A 22,705-nucleotide genomic window follows, 5' to 3' on the forward strand; every position below is an offset into this window, starting at 1 on the left:
GATAAGGTAATAGGTTCCCTACCAGATCTTGGTAGTTTAGCGAATCTCTCATAGCGGATGTTGCAAACTTCTTTGAGGTGGTTAGTGGGTGCATAGTGCTTTCTTGCCCTATGAGACATATTGGTGATAGGAGCACCACCATTGATGGTGTTAATGCGGCGCATTGGCTCGATGTTGGCGATCACTGGTGGCGGCTGATGCACCTTGAACTATTCCAACTTGTTGTCACGATACAAAGTCTCAATTGCCGTTTTGAGTGCATTGCAGTTGTTGGTGTTGTGACCGCTGTCCTCGTGGTACTTGCACCACTTGGAGATATTCCTCGGTTTACCCACTCTTGGGTATTTTCTTGGTGGCGGCGGTGGGATTTGATCCTTGCACTGATTGTATATTTCTTCATACGAGGCCGTGAGGACTATGAACACTGTGTACCGTTGGGAGGACTCCATCTGTTTATTACGATTATCCCCCTGGGACGAGTGGTTTCCCTTATGGTAATGTTGGTCCTTTTATCGCTTGCTCTGGTAGTTGCCTTGTTGCCACTCTCTCTTTTTATCAGTTGACAGTGTAGCAGAGGTTTTGTTAGCGGTTTTTTGCTGGTTGGAGGAAGGCTGACTGGGCTTTGCTGGCACTAGCGAAGGTGGCGGGGTTTCTCCATATGTGATGAATTTTGCTTGTGCATGGAGGACGGTCTCGCCCATAACGTGGTCATATGCAGCACTTGGATGATTGTAGTTGAGATGGTAGAGAAATGGTCCCTTTAGAAGTCCTTTCTTAAAGGCTGCCAACGCCATTGTTTTGTCAAGGTCACGGCACTGAGATGCCGCTTCTCTCCACCTAGTGACAAATGCCTTAAATGTTTCCTCTACACCATGTTTGACGCTGAACAACTAGCTTGTGTTGTGATGTCTGGTGGCCAACAAGATGAATTGTGACAAGAAGGCGTTTGATAGTGCATGGAATGAGTCTATGGATCCTGGCGGGCATTCGAAGAACCAGCTCATCGCCTCACTATCTAACATCTTGCTAAACAAGTGGCAGAGGGTGGCGCCATTGAATCCCTTATTATTGGTGACTTTCTTGAAGGTGTCCATATAGATAAAGGGGCCAGTCAGGCCAATGTACTGTGGCATTTTTGGTCCTGGCCTGGAAGCGAAGAGCGAATTTTGAATTGATGCTGGGGCGCCTGCCTCTGCTCGAATTAACCTTTACTCCAATTGTTGTGTCCGTTCTAAGATTAGGGTGGTTACGTCGGCAGTGGGCCCTGCATGGAGTTCCCGCTGAGCCAATTCCCTCCTAGGGGCAGGCGGGTTGCCCTCAGTTCTTGCTCTGGTCACAGAGCGGTTGGTGTGCGGTTGTGATTCCACTTCCTGTTCTATCATCAATCGTGGTGGGGGTGGAGGACCCATTCCCAACAGCTCGAATGGGTTCAACAGGACTTGCATTTGGATGATTGGTGCATGTACCAATCTTTCACTGCTGGGTCGACTTCGCTGGGTCGGCTTCGCTGGGTACTCTGCAATTGCTCGCTCTATACTGGGTTAGCGTTTGTTTTCAGCGCCCTCTTTAGCTCGTCGAACCTAGACATCAACGTGGCCACTTGTTTCTGGGCCTCAACCTTTTCCTTGCACTCTTGTTCACGCTCCCTGTTTTCCTTGTGGAGATCCGCCAATGCCATCTCATACATAGCGGCGAGGTCCTGGCCAGGAAGGCTGCGACTACTGCCTGAGTGGGCCACCGCTACAGTTTCGGTTCGTGGGATTTGGGGTTCCACTCTGGGATTGACTGGAGTGTTGAATAGTGTGCGGTTAATGTTAGCCGTTGGGTTAGTGGGTTGGCGGATTGGTCCGCCTGCTCTTTGGTGTTTCCCTCGCTACCGTTAGTCATGGGGATTGCTGTAGTGGGATGGCCTTTTGCTCAAGGATTCCCACAGACGGCGCCAATGTTAATGTCTAAGATTTAGTGGTAGCTAAATCTTGGGTAACGCTTGTTCGAGGGGCGAACTACTACTTGCGATATTCTTGTTGCTCTCGCTATCTGTCAAATGAAATACCAAGGGTGTCAAAGGGAGACAGCAGTTGGCGGTCTTCTCTTCTCTGATGCCTAAGTTAGTCAATTTATTTATGTTGACAGAATAACGTTAGGTAAGTAGTAAATACGTAATTAATGAGGAGAGAGGAGTTGACCTTTTATAGGTGGGGAAGAGGCTGACCTCTTCCTTGTTTTCGATGTGGGACTGATATGCTTCAGTTCCCAGCTTATGATGCTTCAGCTAGGTGATCTTGGCACGGAGCGTGGAGGCGCGTCATTGGTGATCTGGGGGTGAGCCGGGGTTCAGGTGATAGCCTGTTTGGCTATGTTTCCGTAGGTCACACCTTTAATGGTTGTTGGTACCACTGGCGATAGTATGAGTCTGGCTTATTATAGCTAATTATGCTTGGCAAATGCTCATGTAAGTACATGGCGGGTTGACCCACGACTAACCCGCTTTTTAATCGTGCATGTTCAACCCGCTTTATTTCATGCGGATTTCGAGTTGTGTTATTGGATCGTGTTAGAATTGGCAGCCCTACTTGTAGGCACTGTTCTAAAAATCTGCCGCTCAGGGCGCCTAGGCGCTGGGTGGTGGGTCTCCGCCGCGATTAATGTCAAATTGGTGGAGCTGGGTGGTTAGGGTTTCGTCGGCCGCCTAGGTGGCCTAAACGGGCAACTGGGCACCTGGGCGTTTGGGCGGATTGGCCTGGGCGGTTTTGCCATCAGATTTGGTTTTGATTTGGATTCTTTTTGGCAACAACGAAGGTCCGATCCTTAACTGCGATAGAACTTTCTTGTGTTTCTGAGTTTTGGTGAGGTGGGTCGATCTGATTTTGGGGTGTGAATTGGTGAGATTAATCGGTTTTGCTGATTGGATTCAGTGGAACAAAAAGTTATCTGGGTTGGATCTGAAATAGTATACCTGACCTGATTGACCTGAGTCTCTCTATTTCTCTCTTCTCCTCAGAGTCCTTGTGTCGTAGATGGATACTCCCTCTTCTTCGATAAGGTAGGCAGTTACAGAATATGTTGATAACTTGATACCAATCATATATGTTAGGTGTTTTTTAAATAATGATGGACTTGGCATTAAGATCCATGAAATTTCAACTAAAATTGGTTTCTTGCAGTTCATGTCTAGGGAGGAATCTGGGAAATGGTTTGGAGAGAAGGTCCTTGTATTAGCACTACTACAAAAAGTGCATCACACAACACCCATCAGACAAGAGAATAAAAGTTTACCGTCGTCTGATAACGTGAAGTTCATTGTACAACGCTATTAATTAAGTTCTGTTGTGGGAATGCTACGAAATTTAGAACTTTTTCTTCAGAGTTCTATCACACAACACAATTAAGATAGTTCTGTTGTATAAATGACACAAAACTTTGTGGCAGATATCCCGCCATCATTGAGCTCAAAATTCCCTCCGAAGGCAAGTTCACCAATTTTATCACACAACAGAATTATGTATGTTCTGTTGTGAGAATGTTGCAAGCTACAACAGTCTAGTTACTTCCGTTGTATGACAATTTGACAATTTCTATTAGGTGTACCTAGTGCAAGATGCAAAATCTTGTACAACAGGTATTGTCATTCGGTTTTCTGAATGAGGAACATAGGCGGCAACAATGTTTTCATTTTGGCTCAAATCGATTTGAATTCCTCCCATCAAACCTAAGCAGGCGGTAAACTTCCCTCCCTCCTCTGGCACATATCTTTTGATATATACTTTCCTACAACAGTTTTTTAATTATCTGTTGTGGGAGACATGCCACTAAGTGACCAAACCATACATCCGAAAGAAAAAAAAGAAGAGAGACCTAAGCTATTCTCAGTCCCAGACTCCCAACTCCTTTGTTTCTCCCCCGAAATCCAAGTTGTCTTCATCACTGTCCTTTGTTGCTTCTGTTCTTTCTCCCCTGAAATCCAAATCCACTTCGGCGACGGAGGAGATAAAGTGCCCCAGATCTACTTTCTCTCTCCTTCTCGTCTTCAAACTAGAGTTAATTGAAGAGATGCAGAAGACGAAGGTGCGCGAGACAGTGAAGGTGAACGTATTATGCTGCGTCGAAGAGGCGGCGCTGTGCTGGGCTGCATCGCCATCGCCTTCACTGACAAGCTCTCTCTCTTCTCTCTCTTCTCTCGCTGTGCTGTGATTCGCCCAAATGGCCTCCTTTATCTCCCTCATCATCCGCTGCGAACCGGGGCGACTCCTCACCTGAGGACGTTGCCGTTTTGTCCTCCACTAGGGCTTTTGCGCAGGATGCCTAGCCAAGGTATTTAAATAAATAAATAAATATTACAAATGGTATCCGAGCGGTGGTTAGAGTATGTTGAATTTCATGATCTCAGATTCATAGTAATAGTTGTTATTGAATTTGATGAACCTGTGATGTTTCTTAAGTTCATATTTGGCATTTGTCAATGGTATGATTGTTTGTATGGATTGATAAACATGTTGTCTGTTTAAATTCGTAATCTACACGAGGGATTTGAGTTGCATGATTATTATAAATGTCGACATAATTGAATAAGCTCAGTTTGACATGATAGAAACTCTTGTTGATTATGAATTCAGTTTTATTTTTAGTTCATTATTGTCTCCATAATACAATAGAGTTCTTCTTTAGTTGTATAGTTCCTTAAGTGAGTTCTACCTAGCTCCTTGAATTTACTGATGAAAATATCTAATCAGTTTCTGGGTAGGGAATTTGCTGTACCATTGGTTCTCTTAATCAGTCTTTTATTTTGGCTGTAATTTTAATTTTCTTGATTTAATTATACGTGGACTGGCATTCCAAGGTAAAGAGTTGTTTGGTTTTAGAGTTTCATCACATGTATTATATATATACTGCAAACAATCAGTCCCTTGATTGTTTAATCATGAAGAATGTATGCTACTGGTCTTGTGACTCCAATGAATATTTATAGGATTTCAGGTTAACTTCCTTGTTCTCTTTTAGCAAGCAAATAGCATTTAGAGTTTAGCAACTACCTCATACAGATGATTCTTTAGTGATGATCTATATTTTCTTTTCTCTGATATTTACAGTGTCTAGGTTTACTGACTGAATATTAAGTATAAGTATGTTCAACTTCAAATATTGGTGACAGCACAATTGCCATTTATTCTGATATTTTGATAATAATTTTGTGGTTTCTAAATTTTGAGTTGACAGCAAAGGGCCAAAGATATATAGGAACTTTTTTGGGAGCTTTATGACTTGGAGAGTACATTTCAGGTATTAACTAGGTTTATGTGGGTTACCTTGTCATCCTGTTGAGATTATATTTATCATTCAAGTTATTTGTTTATACTTCAGTCTTGAAGCTGCTTTTAGTGCTTTGTCCTCAATCATTTGTGTACTCTTCAGTTTGATGGTAATGTTGTTAGTTATCATTATAATTGATATACTTTGATTTATTAATTAGCCTCTGTAATACAAGGATGATAACAGGCAAGATACACTTGAGACAAAAGGTCTTGCAAGCCTTATTAAGTTTTATAGTGGTTGGTATGATTGGGATCATTGGATTTCTGCACAAGACATTTTTTTAGCTGGGTACTGAACACTTTTACTTTCATACATGGCCGGATAATTTTATTTGGTAACTAATCCTTTTTGGTTCAGTGGGATGCAGCATACATTCCTCATCTTATTGAATATATTGGTTTAGTTTCCTATGTTTTTGCTTTAATATTAGTATTTATGAAGAGATGAGTTTTATTTTTGCACGTTTAAAGATTGAAAAAAGTACCCTAAAACATCTAGTTCATAGAAATTGGCGCAAAAAAGGAGAGTAATGAATTGCAACCTACAACATTTGATTCCGTAGACCCTAAGATGAGTCTAATAATGAATTGCAGCTTATGACAACTAATGCATTCATTTGTTTCACAGGGAATTCGCACTATAGCAATGGTGGCCTGGAAAGAGAGTCCAACAATCCATACCATCGGCAAGCAGTAACTGTAATCACTCTCTACTCGATGATTTCCTTTCCTTTTAGCAAATTGCTAAGAACTATGTTTCTGGTAGCGTTAAGCTACTCACTGCACATTGTTCGTATATTATTTTCTATGTGGGCTTTGACGGTGATGTGTGTATGCATTTGAAAATATCTTTGAACTACAAATTTTATACAGCTTTTAGATGAGAATCATGAGTTAGCCTGCACTTGGAATCATCTAAAATCTAGATTGAATGGTTCATGGTTCTTGATGGAATATTGTCCTAATTATTCACTATGTCTGTGCATATTCAATCTTCTGTTTATACTGGAATTGCAGTTGAATCCATGAATTTCTTTGTGCTTTTAGCAAATTTTACTCGACTGAAACTGACTTTTTACTGCTTGAAATTGCAGGACATAAATTCGAACAAAAATGTGAATGAGAAACAAAGACTCTCAACAGAGTCATCACGGGCCTCTTTCTCGTCGACTTGTTCATCTTCCTTATCATCACTGGAGTGTAACAGAACAGCACAACCAGGAACCTCTTCCTTTGACAGAATCATTTTTCCTGAAACTCCGCCAAGGGATCCAGTAACTAACCACTCAAGTACCTCCCCTAGATTTGGAAGGCAGTCCCTTGATCTCCGGGATGTGGTAAAGGACTCTATGCATAGGGAAGCAAAAAGTATCTTCGTTGTTACTGATTTAATATGCTTATTAAGGTTAGAGTTTCCTTTATCTCTGAATTTGAAAGTTGGGGTTGAAATTGGATTCTATTTCGTTAATTTTTCGTATATTTTGTTTGTGTTGAATTGAACTAGTTTATTCCACATGTTGTTTTCTTATGCACTCTCCAGGGATGCATGAGACATGGCTGCTGAGATATGCCTTTCTTAGCTTCCATTGTTGGTTGAGGATGCTAATGCTGACTTTCAGGTGTGCTTCATGTCATGTGCAAGTTTCATATTCTTTGATCATGTATGAGAATGGCTATATGCAGACTGATCCATTTCAATAGTGCCATAATTTGTATTTGCGTGATATGCCTATCAATTTGCCTATGGATTTCTTGATCAGTGGTGTTTATCCTATTGACTTGACTTCTATTATTATTTTTCGCTCTATGCCAGCCAAGTCCATTTTTCACTGAGCAGTTGATTGCTTTTGAGGTATGGCCTGACCACGGGTCTGAACACAAGAAATCACCAGAGCAGTTGCCTATTGTTCTTCAGGTCCGATGCTCTACTTTTTCATTCAAACTAGTTTGGGTTGACTAAAAGCTTTTGGGATTAACATTTAAAAACACTGTAATTAGTCATGTTATTAGTTTTGAGGTTCGGTTGTTATAGTGGGTTGACTAGAATCATAAAATGTTACTATACCAGTTGCCTAGTTGGTATTTGGCTTAAGCTACTGGTAGGGAAGGAAGGGAATTTGGCTTAAGCTACTGGTAGAACGAGCTGAGCTTGTTCCAGTTGCTGTTGAGGTAACTTCTCTATGTATACTTCAGGCTATGAAACTATTCTTTCTTGAGATGACAATCAGTAGATGCATTCGTTGGGTTTTACTAATTAAACTAGATCTGAATTGAGTGTTTTTATTTTCAATTTTGTTAAATACGATGCCAAGTTGCAAGAGTGTAGAGGGGTTAAGTGGAATGATTCTTTGTTTGTTGTCAGTGCTCTCTCTTTATTTCTTGCCTGTCGAAGTATGATATATTTGGAAGAATAGGATGCTTGTAAGTATTTTTAGGCATTCTTTTTCTATAAGCATCAATTACCTTGAGTATTAGATATAAGTATTCTGATATTTAGTTTGATATAAGTTTATGATTTCTAAATGTTTTAGTTGCCTGCAGGGAGGTTGCAGGGAGAGACAGCGGTAGCAGCTATGGGTTGCAGGGAGAGACAGTGATGGTGCAGCTGCATTAGTGCTAGCGAGTGGGAAGAAGGCATTTGAATGCAATAGTGTCAGCATGTGTATTTTTTGGAATAATGATATTGTATCAGCTTTTGCTATCTTTCATTGTAATTAGCTAGGATGCAGCAGCCATCAAGCTAGCTAGAATGTCTTCTTTTTGGTTTTATGGTATGGATGGATACATGAATGCTACCTTTTTTGGTACATTGGATGGTTGAATTAGAGTATTTCAATGCCTAAATCTTATATTGTGCATTATTTTTGAGTAAATATTTCAGGTAAAGAACAAAAAATAATCAAATAACAATCAATTATATTACGTAGTATGAATATGCATACATGGTATCACACAACAAATCAATTTTAATCACACAACGGTACCGGTAAAATTTTGTCGTCTCATTAATACTCACACAACAGAACAAATAGATATCAGTTGTCCAATGTTAAATCACACAACGGTTCCTATAAAATTTTGTTGTCTCATTAGTACTCACACAACATGTTCATATTTTTCTGTTGTATGATAAGTTAACCAACAACAGTATGATATTACTTTCGTTGTCTGAGTGTTATTTTTCTGTTGTGTGAGAAGTTAACCAACAACGGTCCCTACTTACTTCTGTTGTCTGACCACATCGACACAACAATTGAATGCGCCGCATCCAATTTCTGGCATTGGCATGCGCAGAATTGGTGCAACGGTTTTAAGCATTGCGTTGTGTCTATGATATTCACACAACGGTGAAACACCGTTGTGTGAGTGTGCTCATCACACAACATCGAGATAGACGACAGACATGGTCCATATCACACAACAGATTTCCACCGTTGTGTGATGCAATTTTTGTAGTAGTGTAGCAAATTGTTTTTGCAATTGCCGTTTTTGTATAATGGAGTCAAAAATGGTCTTCGTCTGCCTTTTTTTTTTTTTTTTTTTTTTTTATGACTAGTCTTCATCTGCTTGATTCTTATCAATGGAATTGGGTTTTCTATAGTATAAGCTTTTTTGCTATTCTATATTTTTATTATTGATTTGAGACCATGGATTGGCCTTGGTTGCTGTGAAATTGATCTAAAATTGGTAAGTAATATTGAAAAAAAATTAATTTTATATAAATATATGCTATAAAATAAAATAAAAGTTAAAAAGATACAAATCCGCCAGGGCGTTAGTCCCTTGGTTACCGCCCGACTAGCGCCTAGAGATTTTTCGAACCTTGCTTGTAGGATGAACAAAGTAGTTGGTAGGGTGGAAATAGTCGCACCTTTAATAATATATTACATATTCTTTTGGGTAATGGTTCCATTTAAGTCAAGTAACTTCGGGCCCTTTGGGCTTTTTTTTCTTTTACTTTTAAGGCCCGGGCCCGGACCGTTAGATATTATTTTCGAGCCTGGATTTGTAAAAAAGCGAATTTTTTTTAAAGCCCAGACAGTCAGAGTAGGTCCTGGGCCTGGCCCGGGTTTGGTTTTGGGTTTTTTGGCTAAATGCCCAGCCTGTAATACCCTGAAAATTTGTCATTAATTCCTAATGGTTTTCGGGAATTAATAAAGTGTTCGTTGGTGCGATTTAGTGGTTCGAGGGTGGAGCGGAAATTGTTCGAACGATAATTCGCTCGAAATGTTTCGATTCAAGGGTTGAATTTTTATATGTTTAGATTCTATGAAAACTTCATTCACGAAAGTCGTAGAGTGCGTCGATGCGAGTTCGTGGATATACGAAACGCGGAAATCGGAGTTCATATGAAGAAGTTATGGCCGTCGGAAAAAGTTTCCATTTTGTTATATATGAGATTTTTATGGAAATACCAACTTTCCATTTTGGGAAACTTGGACTCTCTCTCCTTCCGTCCATTTCTTCCAACTCCGGCCTCCGGTCATTTCTTGGGATAGCCTCGCCTCTACCTTGCGCACCTCCCAGTGGCCGCCTTGCAACCTATATTGGCCTGTAGCCACCGCAGCAACGAAAACCCGATCCGACCTCAGTTTTAGGTCAACGCGATTTTCTCTCTTCTCTGGCCACCATGGCTCAAGTTGTTGGACACCCTGGAATAGCTTGAGGACGATGATGATGCTGTTAGAAGGATCAGACCTGAAGTGAAGCTTTGACCAGAAATCTCAAGCTCGCCGGAAACTGGGAAAATTCCAAGTTCACCGATTTTCGGGGTACGTTTTCGACCCTTTTTACTTCGATTCAAGCTTTATGATAGTTATGAAAGTTGTTAGGCTTGATGAGACGAAGAAGTGCATATAGGTTTCGCCGCCATTAGCTGTGGTTAACGGCGGCTCTGCCTCCTTCTCCTATGGCGGTTTTCGGCGGCTTCCGGCCACTCCAGGAACAGTTTCTGTTCCTCTTGTTAATCTACACATCGATACAATTGTATCGATGTACAATACATAATTTTTGAAGATCGTTTGATTTAGTTATGAATTTTACGATTTTGATCGTTCGGTTTATGATCCTTGAGGATGGGCCGTCCGATTAACTTGTAGTTTTGATATAATGATAGTAGGATTGTCCTGATGACTTTGTGTGGTCATGGATGAAGATCCGACCGCTGGATCTTTGTGTAAGTGTGTTTTATGAATTGTGCGCTAAGTTAAATATCGTATTTGGTTAGGTGATTGACGGTTTGAGTTGGCGGACGATTGGAAATCGTATTTTGTGCTGTTAAGAAGACGCAGCGAGAATTTAGAGGTGGGTAAATCTCACGAGGTTCATTTATGAACGGAGTTACTTTATTTTTCGAATTAATGGTTAAATTGTGAAATCATTTTTTATAAATAAATATTTGTTTTAAAATTATATGAACTTGATAGTCAACGGTTCATATGTAAGTAAAATGAAGTTTTATTATAAAAATGAATTTCTTAATTTTAACGCGTATGAACTATAGTTGGTATTAGTGGTCATTCCTGTGTGAATGACTACGTGTGTATATATATATATATATATATATATATATTTACGTGGAATATATATATGGATGGTCTGACATTGTGATGTGCGTATGAACTGTGAATTATTCAGAATGTGGTTTTGTGCATTTACTCTTTGTGGAAATACGTTATATCATGGGATTGTTGATTTGTCGTGTTGAAAGAGTAATCGAATTGGGGTAACATTTTGAGTCATGTGGGATTTTTTGTAAATGTTTTCTGATCTTCGGATCTGGTGTCACAATGGTGACAGTTTTCTGATCTTCGGATCTGGTGTTTATTGGGAGTTGATGGGTGATCATCTACTTTAGTCGAAGTTGAAGGGTGATCATCGACTATCGACTTTAGTTTGGAGTTGATGGGTGATGATTGACTTTAGTGTGAGTTGTTTGACTTCTTCATTGATTTTTCTTTTCCTTCTAATTGTTGAATTTTAAATAATCTCCTGAACTAAACTATATGTAGGAGTTGCTATAATTTGAATTGTGTGACTTTGGTGATCTCTTGAACTAAGTTATATGCAGGGATTACTGCATTTTGGATTGTTTGCTTTAATGTAATTTCCTGAACTAAACTATATGCAGGAATTGTTATGATTTGAATTGTGTGATTTTAGGTGATCTCCTGAACTAATTCTCTATGCAGGGATTACTAATTCTTACCGAGTGTGATTGTATATTTGGTTGTGTTTTGTGGAGTTAAATGTTGTTGCTTTAATTTATCTCACGAGTTGAGAAATTATAAGCATGCATGAATGACGTGAGTCATTTTAATTGAGTTTACTCATACGAGCTTAAAAAGTTTACCGGGTTTGTTGTTTGCAATCGCGGTGCACTATTCCATGGTGTAGCGGTTATTCCTGCAGGTGAGGACCACCAGGGTTGAGTACGAGGGCGTGGTTGCAGCAGTGTAGGTTCAAAACCTATTTTTGTTAGTGTACTGCTGTTTTTGGTGTGCTCCCAGCGAACGTTTACATTTGTATATCAGTTCTCTCGAGTTTTGTAAACACTTGTTGATGTGATATTTGACTTAAGTGATCGAGTCTTTATTAACGTTTTGTTGTTGCTTAGGAGTCTTTATTGACGTTTGTTGTTGCTCAGATTTATTTGAAAAAGTTTCTAAGTATTTTGGGCATTTGGTTAAGTTTTCGCGTTCGGATTTGAATTTGTTTATTCAAAATTTGGGGCGTGACACAACCAAATCCCAAGAATCAACCTTCCAGAATCGAGTCAACTTGCCTGGTTGTTGAGTCAACTGTGTTGTTTCTGCCTTTAACTGCTCTATAAAGGGTCGAGCCAAGCATTTCTCAATCTCTTAAACATTGCAGTCCGTACCACAAATGACTTCCTCCTCCTACTCAACAAGTTCTCTTCACACGCAATCACTATACGGACCACCTCTACATACATGGCATTAACTCGTGCCGGTGTAAGGACGTTTAAGGATTTCGAGGACTTGAGAAAAGGGGAGGATATATCGGGGGCATTGATAGGGCCCATCCAAGAGTCTGAGATCTTTCTCATCGTCTTCTCGAAGAACTATGCAGGTTCAAGCTAGTGTCTTAACGAGCTGGCGCACATCATGGAGTGTGGAAAAACACGGGGGGAAATAGTTGTCCCAATATTCTATCATATTGATCCTTCTGATCTCAGAAAACAGACTGGTAGTGTTGGTGAGGAGTTTCAGAAATATGAAGCTAGACGACATGTAAGTGCAGATAGGTTATGTAGACGGAGGGCTGCTCTTGAAGATGCTGCAAATTTGTCTGGCTGGAATGTCTGGACAACTCAGTAATATTTCTTTTCATTTTTTTTGTTTTTGTTTTTTTTTTTTAGTTATTCTCCTCCTCATCCTCGTTTGTCTCATTTTTTGCAATTAGTCCTAATTTTTTTTTGGGTCCTTGACCAAAAGCACAAAAATGAGCAAAAGTTATCCCACTTACCCCAGCAACAGATTTTTATTCCCACTAACCCAATTTAAAGAGAAATTACTATTCTACCCTCAGCTTAATTAATGAATTACACAGTGCCACTGACTAATCCTTTCTAATCTCGATCTCTCTCTCCCCACCCGACTGACCTCCGACTCCGGCAACATTCCAGGCCCTCCGGCATTCCACCCAGGCCCTGCCACGTTCTCCTAGCCCCTTCAGCGCTAGACCCAGCCCTTCTGGCGTCCTGTGTCCCACATTCGACATTTGGCGTTCGACCCAGGCTCGCTGGATCCAGCCCCTCCGACGTTCGATGCTCGACCCAGGGCCTCCAGCGCTCTATCCAGTCCCTCCGGTGCTCGACCAACTCTCTCCGAAACTGGACCAACATTCTCTAGCGCTGGTGGCGGAGGAGAACGATGATTAGGTGCCCAGATCAATTTCGTTCTTTCGTTGTTTTTTTTTTTTTTTTTATGTAATGGGACAGAAGGAAAGGAAAAAAAAAAGTTTTGAATGTTTATTGGGGGGCAATAGATGTCTTTAAATTGATATAATCTCTTTGTTTTTTTTTCTTTAATCAAAGTTTTATTTGTCTAATTTTAGGAATATTAGTTTTCATTCCGGCTACCGAAAGTTCTATTGGGGGGCAATAGAGGTTTATTCCCCCTCTATTGGGGAAATAAAACTTTCCAGCGACCTCTTTGAGGAGCTCCGGCGAGGTTTTCGGAAAATTCCGGAGAGCGGCGACCGGTGACGGGACTTCGGTAAAAGTTAGTCAGAATCCGACGGCCAGTGACCTGATTCAGGTGACCTGTGACCTGATTCCGGTGATCGGTGACCGAAATTCTGCTGCTGGTGACTGGCTCCGACAAAGTCTCCTATGGTTTCTCTCTCTCCCATTCTCTCTCTCTCTCTCTCTCTCTCTCTAAGTAACAAAAGGGTGAGGGTAAAATGGTATTTAAAAAAAAAAAAAAAAAAAAAAAAAAAAACTTAATGGAGTATTAAGGAAAACTTAACAGGGTAAGAAGGAATTAAAAAAACTTAACGGGGTAAGTGGGAAAAAAATCTCTAAAAATAGGGTAAATGGACAAAAACTCATTTTTTTTCTTTATCAAATTTCTCAATATCTTTTGAAACCCAAGAATTTACTCCAGAAGTCCACCAATCTTTATGTTAAATGACACAAATAATTGGAAATGCCTTCCATGGGATAAGTAAAATGCTTTCAATTTTTTTTTTCAAATACATTCTAATTGTATAGCAAATATGATACTTCTTAATTTATTAAAAGAAAAATTTTGAACTGAGAGGTTATAGGACAATTGGGGATTTAGAGAGCTTCACCCCTCTATTCAAATATTGTTCTTACTGCCAATCTGATACGATGAATAAGATGATAGTTCAATTTCATATTGTAGTTTCATATTGAATCTTCTGCTTCTTGATTTAACTTATAGGAGTGAAGCACAGCATATCATAACACAGTTGTTGATGACATCAGTAGAAGGCTGAAGAACACCTACTTACAAGTAGCCGTCTACCCAGTTGGAATAGTTTCTCGTGTTGAAGATATCAGTAATTCTTATGTGTTGGAGTAGATGATGATGTGCGCATGGTTGGAATTTGGGGTATGGGTGGATGTGGGAAAACATCAGTTGCAAAAGCTGTCAATAACAAATTTTATCATACCTTTGAAAGTAAAAGTTTCCTTGGAACTGTTAGGGAAACTGCAAAGGAGTCAAATAGTATTATAACTTTGCAAGAGAGACTTCTTTCTGATATCTTAAACCCAACTAAGATTGAGGTAGGTAATGTTCCTAGAGGGATCAATGTGATTAAACAAATTAAGGCTTGGAAGCAAAAAGGTACTTGACATTGTTGATGATGTAGATGATAAAGACCAACTAACTGTATTAAGCATAAGGCATGATTCATTTGGTTGGGGAAGTAGAATTATTAGAACGACAACAGATCTACATTTGCTAGAGCTACTTAAAGTGGATACAGTACATCTGACTCGAGAAATGAAGGAAGAAGAAGCTCTTCAGCTCTTTAGTTGGCATGCGTTTTGAAATCCTTGTCCTCATTTAGAATTTTTGGAACTCACAAGGAGAGTGGTTACTTACTGTGGAGGTTTACCACTGGCTCTTGAAGTTTAAAGGTCTTTTCTCTTTAAAAGGAGGTTAAGACATTGGGAAAGCACATTGAAGAAATTGGAAAATTTCCTGATGACAAAATTCATAAGATACTCAAAACAAGCTTTGATCAACTTGATGAGAACCAGAGGGACATATTCCTCCATATATCTTATTTCTTCGTTGGAATGGACAAGAAATATGTCACACAAATGCTGCATGGCTGTTGAGTTAAAAGTGTAAAATGTCACCCAACGTAATTTTACTCGTATTCATTAACAGAATAGAATTTTAATTATTTCGGGTTCGACCCATTCAAGACAGAATGTGTCTCTTAATTACAATCCCTTGTTACAAGGAAACACCCTTTGATTCCATTTATAAAGAAACCAATGTGTGGTTGTTTGTTTTTGCAACTGCACCCGAATTTTAAAATGGGTTGCCTATGTACCCGGAAGGGGATCAAGACACTCGTAGTTCAAGAGTTCCAATGAGTGAATTACTCATTGGAGAGCTTGGATTTTTGGAAGAAGAATAGTGTTTAGGATGCGATTGCATCTAGATTATTTGATTCTAGATTGCCTACATACCCTTGAGGGATTAAACCACATGTAGTTCCAGGCACTTTGAGAATTAAATGGGTAGATGACCCATTTATTTTTTGATTTGTGTTTGGGTTATTTGTCAGGGTTTAGAGCCCTTGCATTTACTTTTGGGTAATTTGGGAATGACTTGATTTTTCTGGTGTTTGGGTGAATTTGACTGGTGGAGTCAGGGATTGGTTGAATTTGACTGGTGGAGTCAGGGATTCAATTTGAATTTGTGGTTGCATCTAGTGGATCGCTAGATTACCTACATACCTTGTAAAGGGATCAAACCTTTGTAGTTCTGACATTTGGGTATTTAGGATTTTTCTTGGTTTTATACCAAAAGGGATATTTTTCATGCTCCGAAGTATTTTAACAAACCAAAGCTCGGGTATTTGGGAATGGAAACCCGTAGCATCATGCTTTGCCGAATTCTTCCAATGGGTCCAAATTTAGACATGGGCTTGTTTTGTATCCTCGTGAATCATGTTCCTCGATCTATAAAGCTTTCTTGGCCCCAAATTTAATACGGGGACTCTCGATGCACCGAGTGAACTCCGAGTCTCGATTTTAGAATCCGGAGACATGCATAAACCTTTATTTTGGGCATCAAATTTTGCTATGGACACCCATAAACTTCTCAGAAACCCAAAGCGTCTCACAGGCCCAATTGCTGTTTTTTCACTTAGTTTGCTATTTATTTTTCTTTTCTCACAGCTGCTTTACTTCAGTCTCCAGACTCTCCACTATCCCTAAACCTAGGTGAACACGAACTTGGTACGTCATTCTTGTCAAGCCAAACCAGAGATGGATTTGGAGATAGAAATCCATTTGGTGATGGAGTTGAAGATGGGCTGCGACTATATTCTTGTCCCAAAAGGAATTCAGAGCCTGCAATTGAGATTTTTGCATCAGTGACTCTGGGCTTTGAATTTCGTTTTCTGGTGTTGAAATTTAACCGGGTGAGTTCGAACAAGGCAAAAGTGCACTGTTTACTTTGGGTTGCCAGCGAATTGAAAGCAAGGCTCTTAGCCTTGACTCCAGGTGCGTGTGTGAGCCAGAGAGATTCTTTGCTTCCACCAACGAGCTTCAATCAATTTTCTTTCATTTTCTTATGTTTCCTCCTTTCGCAGATGCTATAAGGAGGTTATACATAGACTATTGTTGACATCGATGTTAATAACCATATACATGCTCACAATATATGCACACAATCATAAAAGGGATTAAGGCTTACCTTCAGCAATCACTGGCATGGATTCCATCTTATGCTACAAACACGAACACTGAATATGGCCTTCTGTTACTTACCAACTTGCTTCTCAATGGACAGAACAATATGCAAAACGTCGGTAGTAATCAGGAACCAATTCATCTTATTTATATAGGTGACTTAACCCTCAAGAAGCTTCCCATTAAAGCATTACTTATCGGATTAGGTTTCTTAGTTAGATTCTTAATGTATCACAACTTGTAGCCTTCCTTGTAGACTAAGCAATAGATTACTATCCTTAATGAATTGATACACTATTCATTAAGTCACTAGTATTGATTTACTGTTTGTATCCATGTTAAACTAGGATTGATATTAAGCTAATCATCAATTACTTTATGATGATATGTGTTATGTCCATATTTGATCTTACAATCTCCCCCTTGGACTCACACATATCATGCTCGATGATTTGCACCAGAGAACATCAAAACCTACTTAACTTACTGAAGTGCGCGCCAGATAACAAACTCAAATCGAAAATCCATTCCAACATGGTCAGATCACAGTTACTTATGCAGAGCAAGAAACAGTATACATTTTAACAAAAATGCAGAGTTTCAAAACCACAAACATAAGCTCCTGCAATCCACATATGTCAAACCAGAAGTGATACAATATATGTTAATGTGTATCAACAAGTAAACATATATTAGGTCCTACTTTATGTTTCTAAAACCAAAAACTCAAGCAAATTTACTGAACACTGATGGCTTAAAGATATTGCTTGAACCTTAACATCATGCTTCACATGATTTAAGCCATCTGATAGCAAGTATAACTTTAAACACAAAATCGATAATTTTCAGAACATTCAACAAAAACTGCAGTAATAACCAAAATCTGAAAATACCTCAAAATTTATTAATAATAAATTCTGTCATTACAAACAAGTTGTGATAAACAAAATAAAAGATCACAACTAAAACACAAGAACTCAAAAAACCTTAGAATTTTAAATGCTCCAACTGGACTAACTCTCTACTGAACCTAAGCATCTAAATTAGCTAAAATTCCAATGCTTGCTGTATGTTTCTGGAATGCTGCTACTGACAATGCCTTGGTGAAAGGATCTGCTAGCTGTGAATTTGTGTCAATACTCAAAACAGCTATTTCACCATGCTTTACTCTTTCTCTAACACTGTAATACTTTAGATCAATATGCTTGGAATTATTTAACCTTTTACTGTTCTTGCTAAAGAAAACTGTAGCCTCATTGTCACAATAAATCACAAGTGTACCAGCCACAATGTGACTCAATACTTTGGTCTGCATGAGAAAATTCCTAATCCAAAGTCCTTCACACACAGTTTCATATACTGCAATAAATTCGGCTTGCATAGTAGAAGTTGAAACAAGTGTTTGTTTCATGGTTTTCCAAGCAATAGCACCTCCTGCAAGCATGAATACATATCCACAAGTCGACTTCTTGGAGTCTGGATAATTCCCTGCAAAATCCGAGTCTGAGAATCCAATGAGTTTCAGATCCTCCACTTGCTTATAAACTAGCATGTGGCTTTTAGTTCTCTGCAGGTATCTCAATACTTTCTTCCCAGCTACCCAATGTTCATGACCTAGATTAGATTGGAATCTTGACAAAATCTCTACTGCAAAAGACAAGTCTGGCCTAGTGCAGACTTGTGCATACATGAGACTTCCTACTAGTCTGGCATAAGGCTTTGACTCCATATTTTCTTTCTCAACATCACTATTGGGACTTTGCTTCTTGGTTAACTTATCTCCTTTGGACATGGGAACTTCTCCAGCTGCACACTTCTCCATACCAAATCTCTTTAAAATTTTGGTAACATAATTCTGTTGAGACAAACCAAGTAGTCTCTGTGCTCTATCTCTTTTAATTTCTATGCCTAGTACATAGGATGCTTCTCCTAAGTCTTTCATGTCAAAATTCTTTGACAGAAAACTCTTGGTATCTTTAAGCAGTTTAATGTTACTGCTAGCCAAAAGTATATCATCCACATAGAGTACCAGAAAAATAAAATTGTTCCCAACTGTCTTCAAATAAACACACTCATCAACAAGATTTTCTGTAAATCCAAAAGTAGAAATCACAGAATCAAATTTCTTGTACCACTGTCTAGAAGCTTGTTTTAGGCCATAAATTGATTTTCTTAACTTACACACTAAGTTTTCACTTCCAGCTTGTACAAACCCTTCTGGCTGCCTCATATAAATCACTTCATCTAGTTCACCATTCAAGAAAGCTGTTTTAACATCCATCTGGTGCAGCTCCATATCAAAATGAGCCACTAAAGCCATGATTATCCTAAACGAGTCTTTTGTAGAAACTGGAGAAAAAGTCTCAGTAAAATCAATACCCTCCTTCTGTGTAAAACCCTTGGCAACTAACCTTGCTTTATGTCTCTCTACATTGCCATTTGCATCTCTTTTGGTTTTGAAAACCCATTTACAACCTATAGGCTTCTGGTTGGGGTCAGGTTCAACTAATTCCCAAACTGCATTTTGACTCATGGAATTAATTTCTGCTTCCATTGCTAGCTGCCATTGATGAGATTCACTACTTTCAATGGCCTGATTAAATGTAGTTGGATCATTGTCCTCTGCACAGTCCATTTCAATTTCTGCTTCTTGCAGATAAACAATGTAGTCACTCTCTTCCCCCCATAAGTTGGTTTTCTTGCTCTCTGTGATCTTCTAGGCAGAGCCACTGGAGGATTTTGAGGTTCAGTTACATGGCCAGTTACTTGACTAGGTACAGTTACATGGTCAGTGACATGGGCAGTGACTTGACCAGGCACAGTTACTTGGTCAGTGACATGGTCAGTGACATGGTCAGTGACTTGGTCAGTGACATGGTCAGTTACTTGGCCAGTTACTCGACCAGGTACAGTTACTTGGTCAGTGACATGGTCAGTTACGTGACCAGTGACATGATCAGTTACATCTTGTTCTAAAGGCAATGCTACACTTATATTCTCATCTGACACAATTTCCTCAAAATCTGAGGTTAAATCCTCAAGGTTTGTATTGTGAACTTTTTCACTTAGAAACTTTACTTGATGTGTTTCAAAAATTCTAGGTGAATGATGAGCAGAATATAATTTATAGCCTTTAGATTTATCTGGATAACCTATAAAATAGCAACTAACAGTTTTGGGGTCAAGTTTATTCAAGCTTGGATTATAAATCCTAGCTTCTGCATGACATCCCCAAACATGACAGTGATGAAGACTAGGTTTCCTGCCACACCAAAGCTCAAAAGCAGTATTTTGTATGGCTTTGCTAGGTGTCCTATTGCAAATATAATTTGTAGTTTTTAAAGCCTCACCCCACAGAAATTTAGGCAAACCAGTTGTACACATCATACATCTAACCATGTTCAAAAGAGTCCTATTCTTTCTCTCTGCAACACCATTCTGTTGTGGATTATAGGGTGTTGTGTATTGAGCTTTAATTCCATTGTCTTGCAAAAACAAGGCAAATGGACCCTTTTGTTGGCCGGATTCAGTGTACTTTCCATAGAACTCTCCCCCTCTATCTGACCTTACTGTTTTGATTTTCTTTTCTAGTTGATTTTCTACCTCAGACTTAAAGATTTGAAAGGCTTTCAATGCTTGTGCCTTTTCTGAAAGTAGATAAATATAACTGTATCTAGAAAAGTCATCAATGAATGTGATAAAATACACATTCCCACAGATAGTTTGAGGCCTAAATGGTCCACATATATCAGTGTGTATGAGTTCTAATAAATTTTGGCTTCTATATGCAGTCTTCTTTCTAGTATTAGTTATTTTTCCCTTAAAGCATTCAACACAGTCTGTTAGATCAGAAAAATCAAGTTCATTTAGGATGTTGTTTTTCACCAAAATTTTCAGTCTCTCTTTTGAAACATGGACGAGTCTTCTATGCCATAAAAATGCAGACTTTTCATTTAGTTTGGTTCTTTTAACACCTGTTAAAGTGTTAGTACTGTTTGTGTTATTTTCAACAAGTAAAATTTCTTGTTGAGCCATTGAACAATTTAACTGTAAATAATCATTCATAATAACACCAGAACCAATTTGAACAGAATTTTTAGAAATAAGAATTCCATTACTATCCATAACAAGTCTACAACCAGATTTCACTAAAAGAGAAACCGAAACCAAATTCCTTCTCATGGAAGGTACATAAAAAACATTGTCCAAAACTAACAATTTTCCTAATCCTAAATCGAGCTTTAAGGTTCCAATAGCCTTGACTGCCACTCTCATGCCATTGCCTACACACAGGTTCACTTCATCACTTTTTGGGATTCTCCTCCTTATGAATCCCTGCAAAGAATTAGTAATATGAATAGGTGAGCCTGAATCTATCCACCAAGACTGTGGTTCAACATTTATAAGATTAATTTCTAAAGAAAAAACTGTATTAGAAAAAATCTTACCCTTTTTGGCTAACCAATTTTTATAGCCAGTGCAGTCCTTTTTCATGTGTCCTACTCTTTTGCAAAAGTAGCACTTGAACCTAAATGGCCTATTTTCCTTGGCCACTGCAGCTATTGAACTCTTAGTTATGGTTTTGATAGGCTTGAGCTTATTTTGGGGCTTTTTCCTTTTAGGCTTCTCAATGAGGTTAATGGTTGTAGCAGGTTCCTTTTCTTCCTTGATCCTAGATTCTTCATCCACACAGATGGATATAAGTTCATCTAGAGTCCAGTTTCCCTTTTGAGAGTTGTAACTGGTCCTAAGATGACTAAAACTGTTAGGCAAGGAATGTAGTGCATAATGCACTACCTGCTCATCCCTCACCCCCATCAAGAGCTCCCTGAGTCTGCCATTTATATTGATCATCTTCATAATATGCTCTCTAACTCCCCTGAACCCATGTACTTCAAATCATGAAACTCCTTGGTTAGCCTAGCAGCTTCTGCCTTTCACTTTCTTTAAACTTAGCACCTATGAGTTCCAAAAAATCTGATGCTAGCTCAGGTTCTTCTATACTTCCTCTGACAGTCTTGGACATAGAGGTACGAATGAGGTTCTTAGCCATTCTATTGGATCTATGCCACTTCTTGTAAAGATCAGTTTCCTTCTTAGTGCTCTTTTCAGTTAACTCTTCAGGTTTGTCCTCAGTGAAGCAATAGTCTATGTTCTCATGCATTCCCATATAGTTCTCTACAGAATCTAGCCAAGCTCTATAGTTGGTTCCAGTTAGCATCAAGACACTGTTCAAGTTCATGTAAGAGTTACCTAAGCAGCAAAACAAAAATTCGTGTGAGTTCTCAATTTGTAAAGAAAATAACTTTAAGTTTTCTGTGTTTTATTTAGCTTTAAGCAACCAAAACAAGAACATACAGAAAACCTAAACAATCCATACTTGCATTCATATCAGTCCATAACCAAAAATAATGTTAAGCAACACTTTTGAGCAGAAGCATAACATCCTGGAGTTCTTTATCAATATACCATGTTCAATGAAAACAAGTTATCCAAAGAAATTTATCCACATCTTTAGACAGAAGAAAAATTTCTAAGTATCCGTATTTATTTTCATCAAGCACGCATATTGCTGTTTTGTATTCTAAAACCATACTTGACCACTTCTTTGGAAGATAAAACTGAAGCATAGTTTTAAAACACAAAACACAATTTCAGTTTTGTTACTCGATCAGTTACATGGTCAGTGACCTGACCAGTTACGTGGTCAGTGACCTGACCAGTTACGTGGTCAGTGACCTGACCAGTTACGTGGTCAGTGACCTGACCAGTTACATGGTCAGTGACCTGATCATTGTTTTCTGCCAACATCAATGAAGAATGCTTTGTGCATCATAATCACTTATGCCAACAGAAAACCACAAAACTCATGAGCTTTTAACTTTATATTCTACCCAGATTCATCCTTGTAAGAAAATTAAGCTCTCGTATCTGTCAATTTTAATTGTGTAAACAAATTCTGGGA

The 22,705-nt window shown here is 38.9% G+C and overlaps 1 protein-coding gene and 1 pseudogene across 10 annotated transcripts; both read left to right on the plus strand.

The window, feature by feature from the left end:
* Positions 1-1,141: 1,141 nt before the first annotated feature.
* On the plus strand, positions 1,142-8,160 carry LOC112176169. Of its 10 annotated transcripts, XR_005802725.1 has the most exons (9): positions 2,243-4,311; positions 5,215-5,277; positions 5,938-6,008; positions 6,404-6,714; positions 6,850-6,928; positions 7,123-7,224; positions 7,378-7,478; positions 7,672-7,730; positions 7,851-8,160. XR_005802725.1 is itself a non-coding variant. In XM_040510019.1 (5 exons), exons 1-4 carry the CDS (start codon positions 4,095-4,097, stop codon positions 6,857-6,859), a joined length of 609 nt encoding a protein of 202 aa, XP_040365953.1. In that variant the 5' UTR covers positions 2,275-4,094; the 3' UTR covers positions 6,860-6,928; positions 7,123-7,828. The 10 variants fall into 10 exon arrangements, 1 of the variants encoding a protein (XP_040365953.1); XR_002926838.2 differs by lacking the exon at positions 7,672-7,730 and having other exon boundaries at positions 2,253-4,311; XR_005802721.1 differs by having other exon boundaries at positions 1,142-4,311; positions 7,123-7,730.
* A 4,102-nt stretch (positions 8,161-12,262) lies between these two features.
* On the plus strand, positions 12,263-14,944 carry LOC112178266 (annotated as a pseudogene).
* Positions 14,945-22,705: the final 7,761 nt, after the last annotated feature.

This window comes from Rosa chinensis, chromosome 7, assembly GCF_002994745.2.
Source record: "Rosa chinensis cultivar Old Blush chromosome 7, RchiOBHm-V2, whole genome shotgun sequence".
NCBI classification, from domain to species: domain Eukaryota; kingdom Viridiplantae; phylum Streptophyta; class Magnoliopsida; order Rosales; family Rosaceae; genus Rosa; species Rosa chinensis.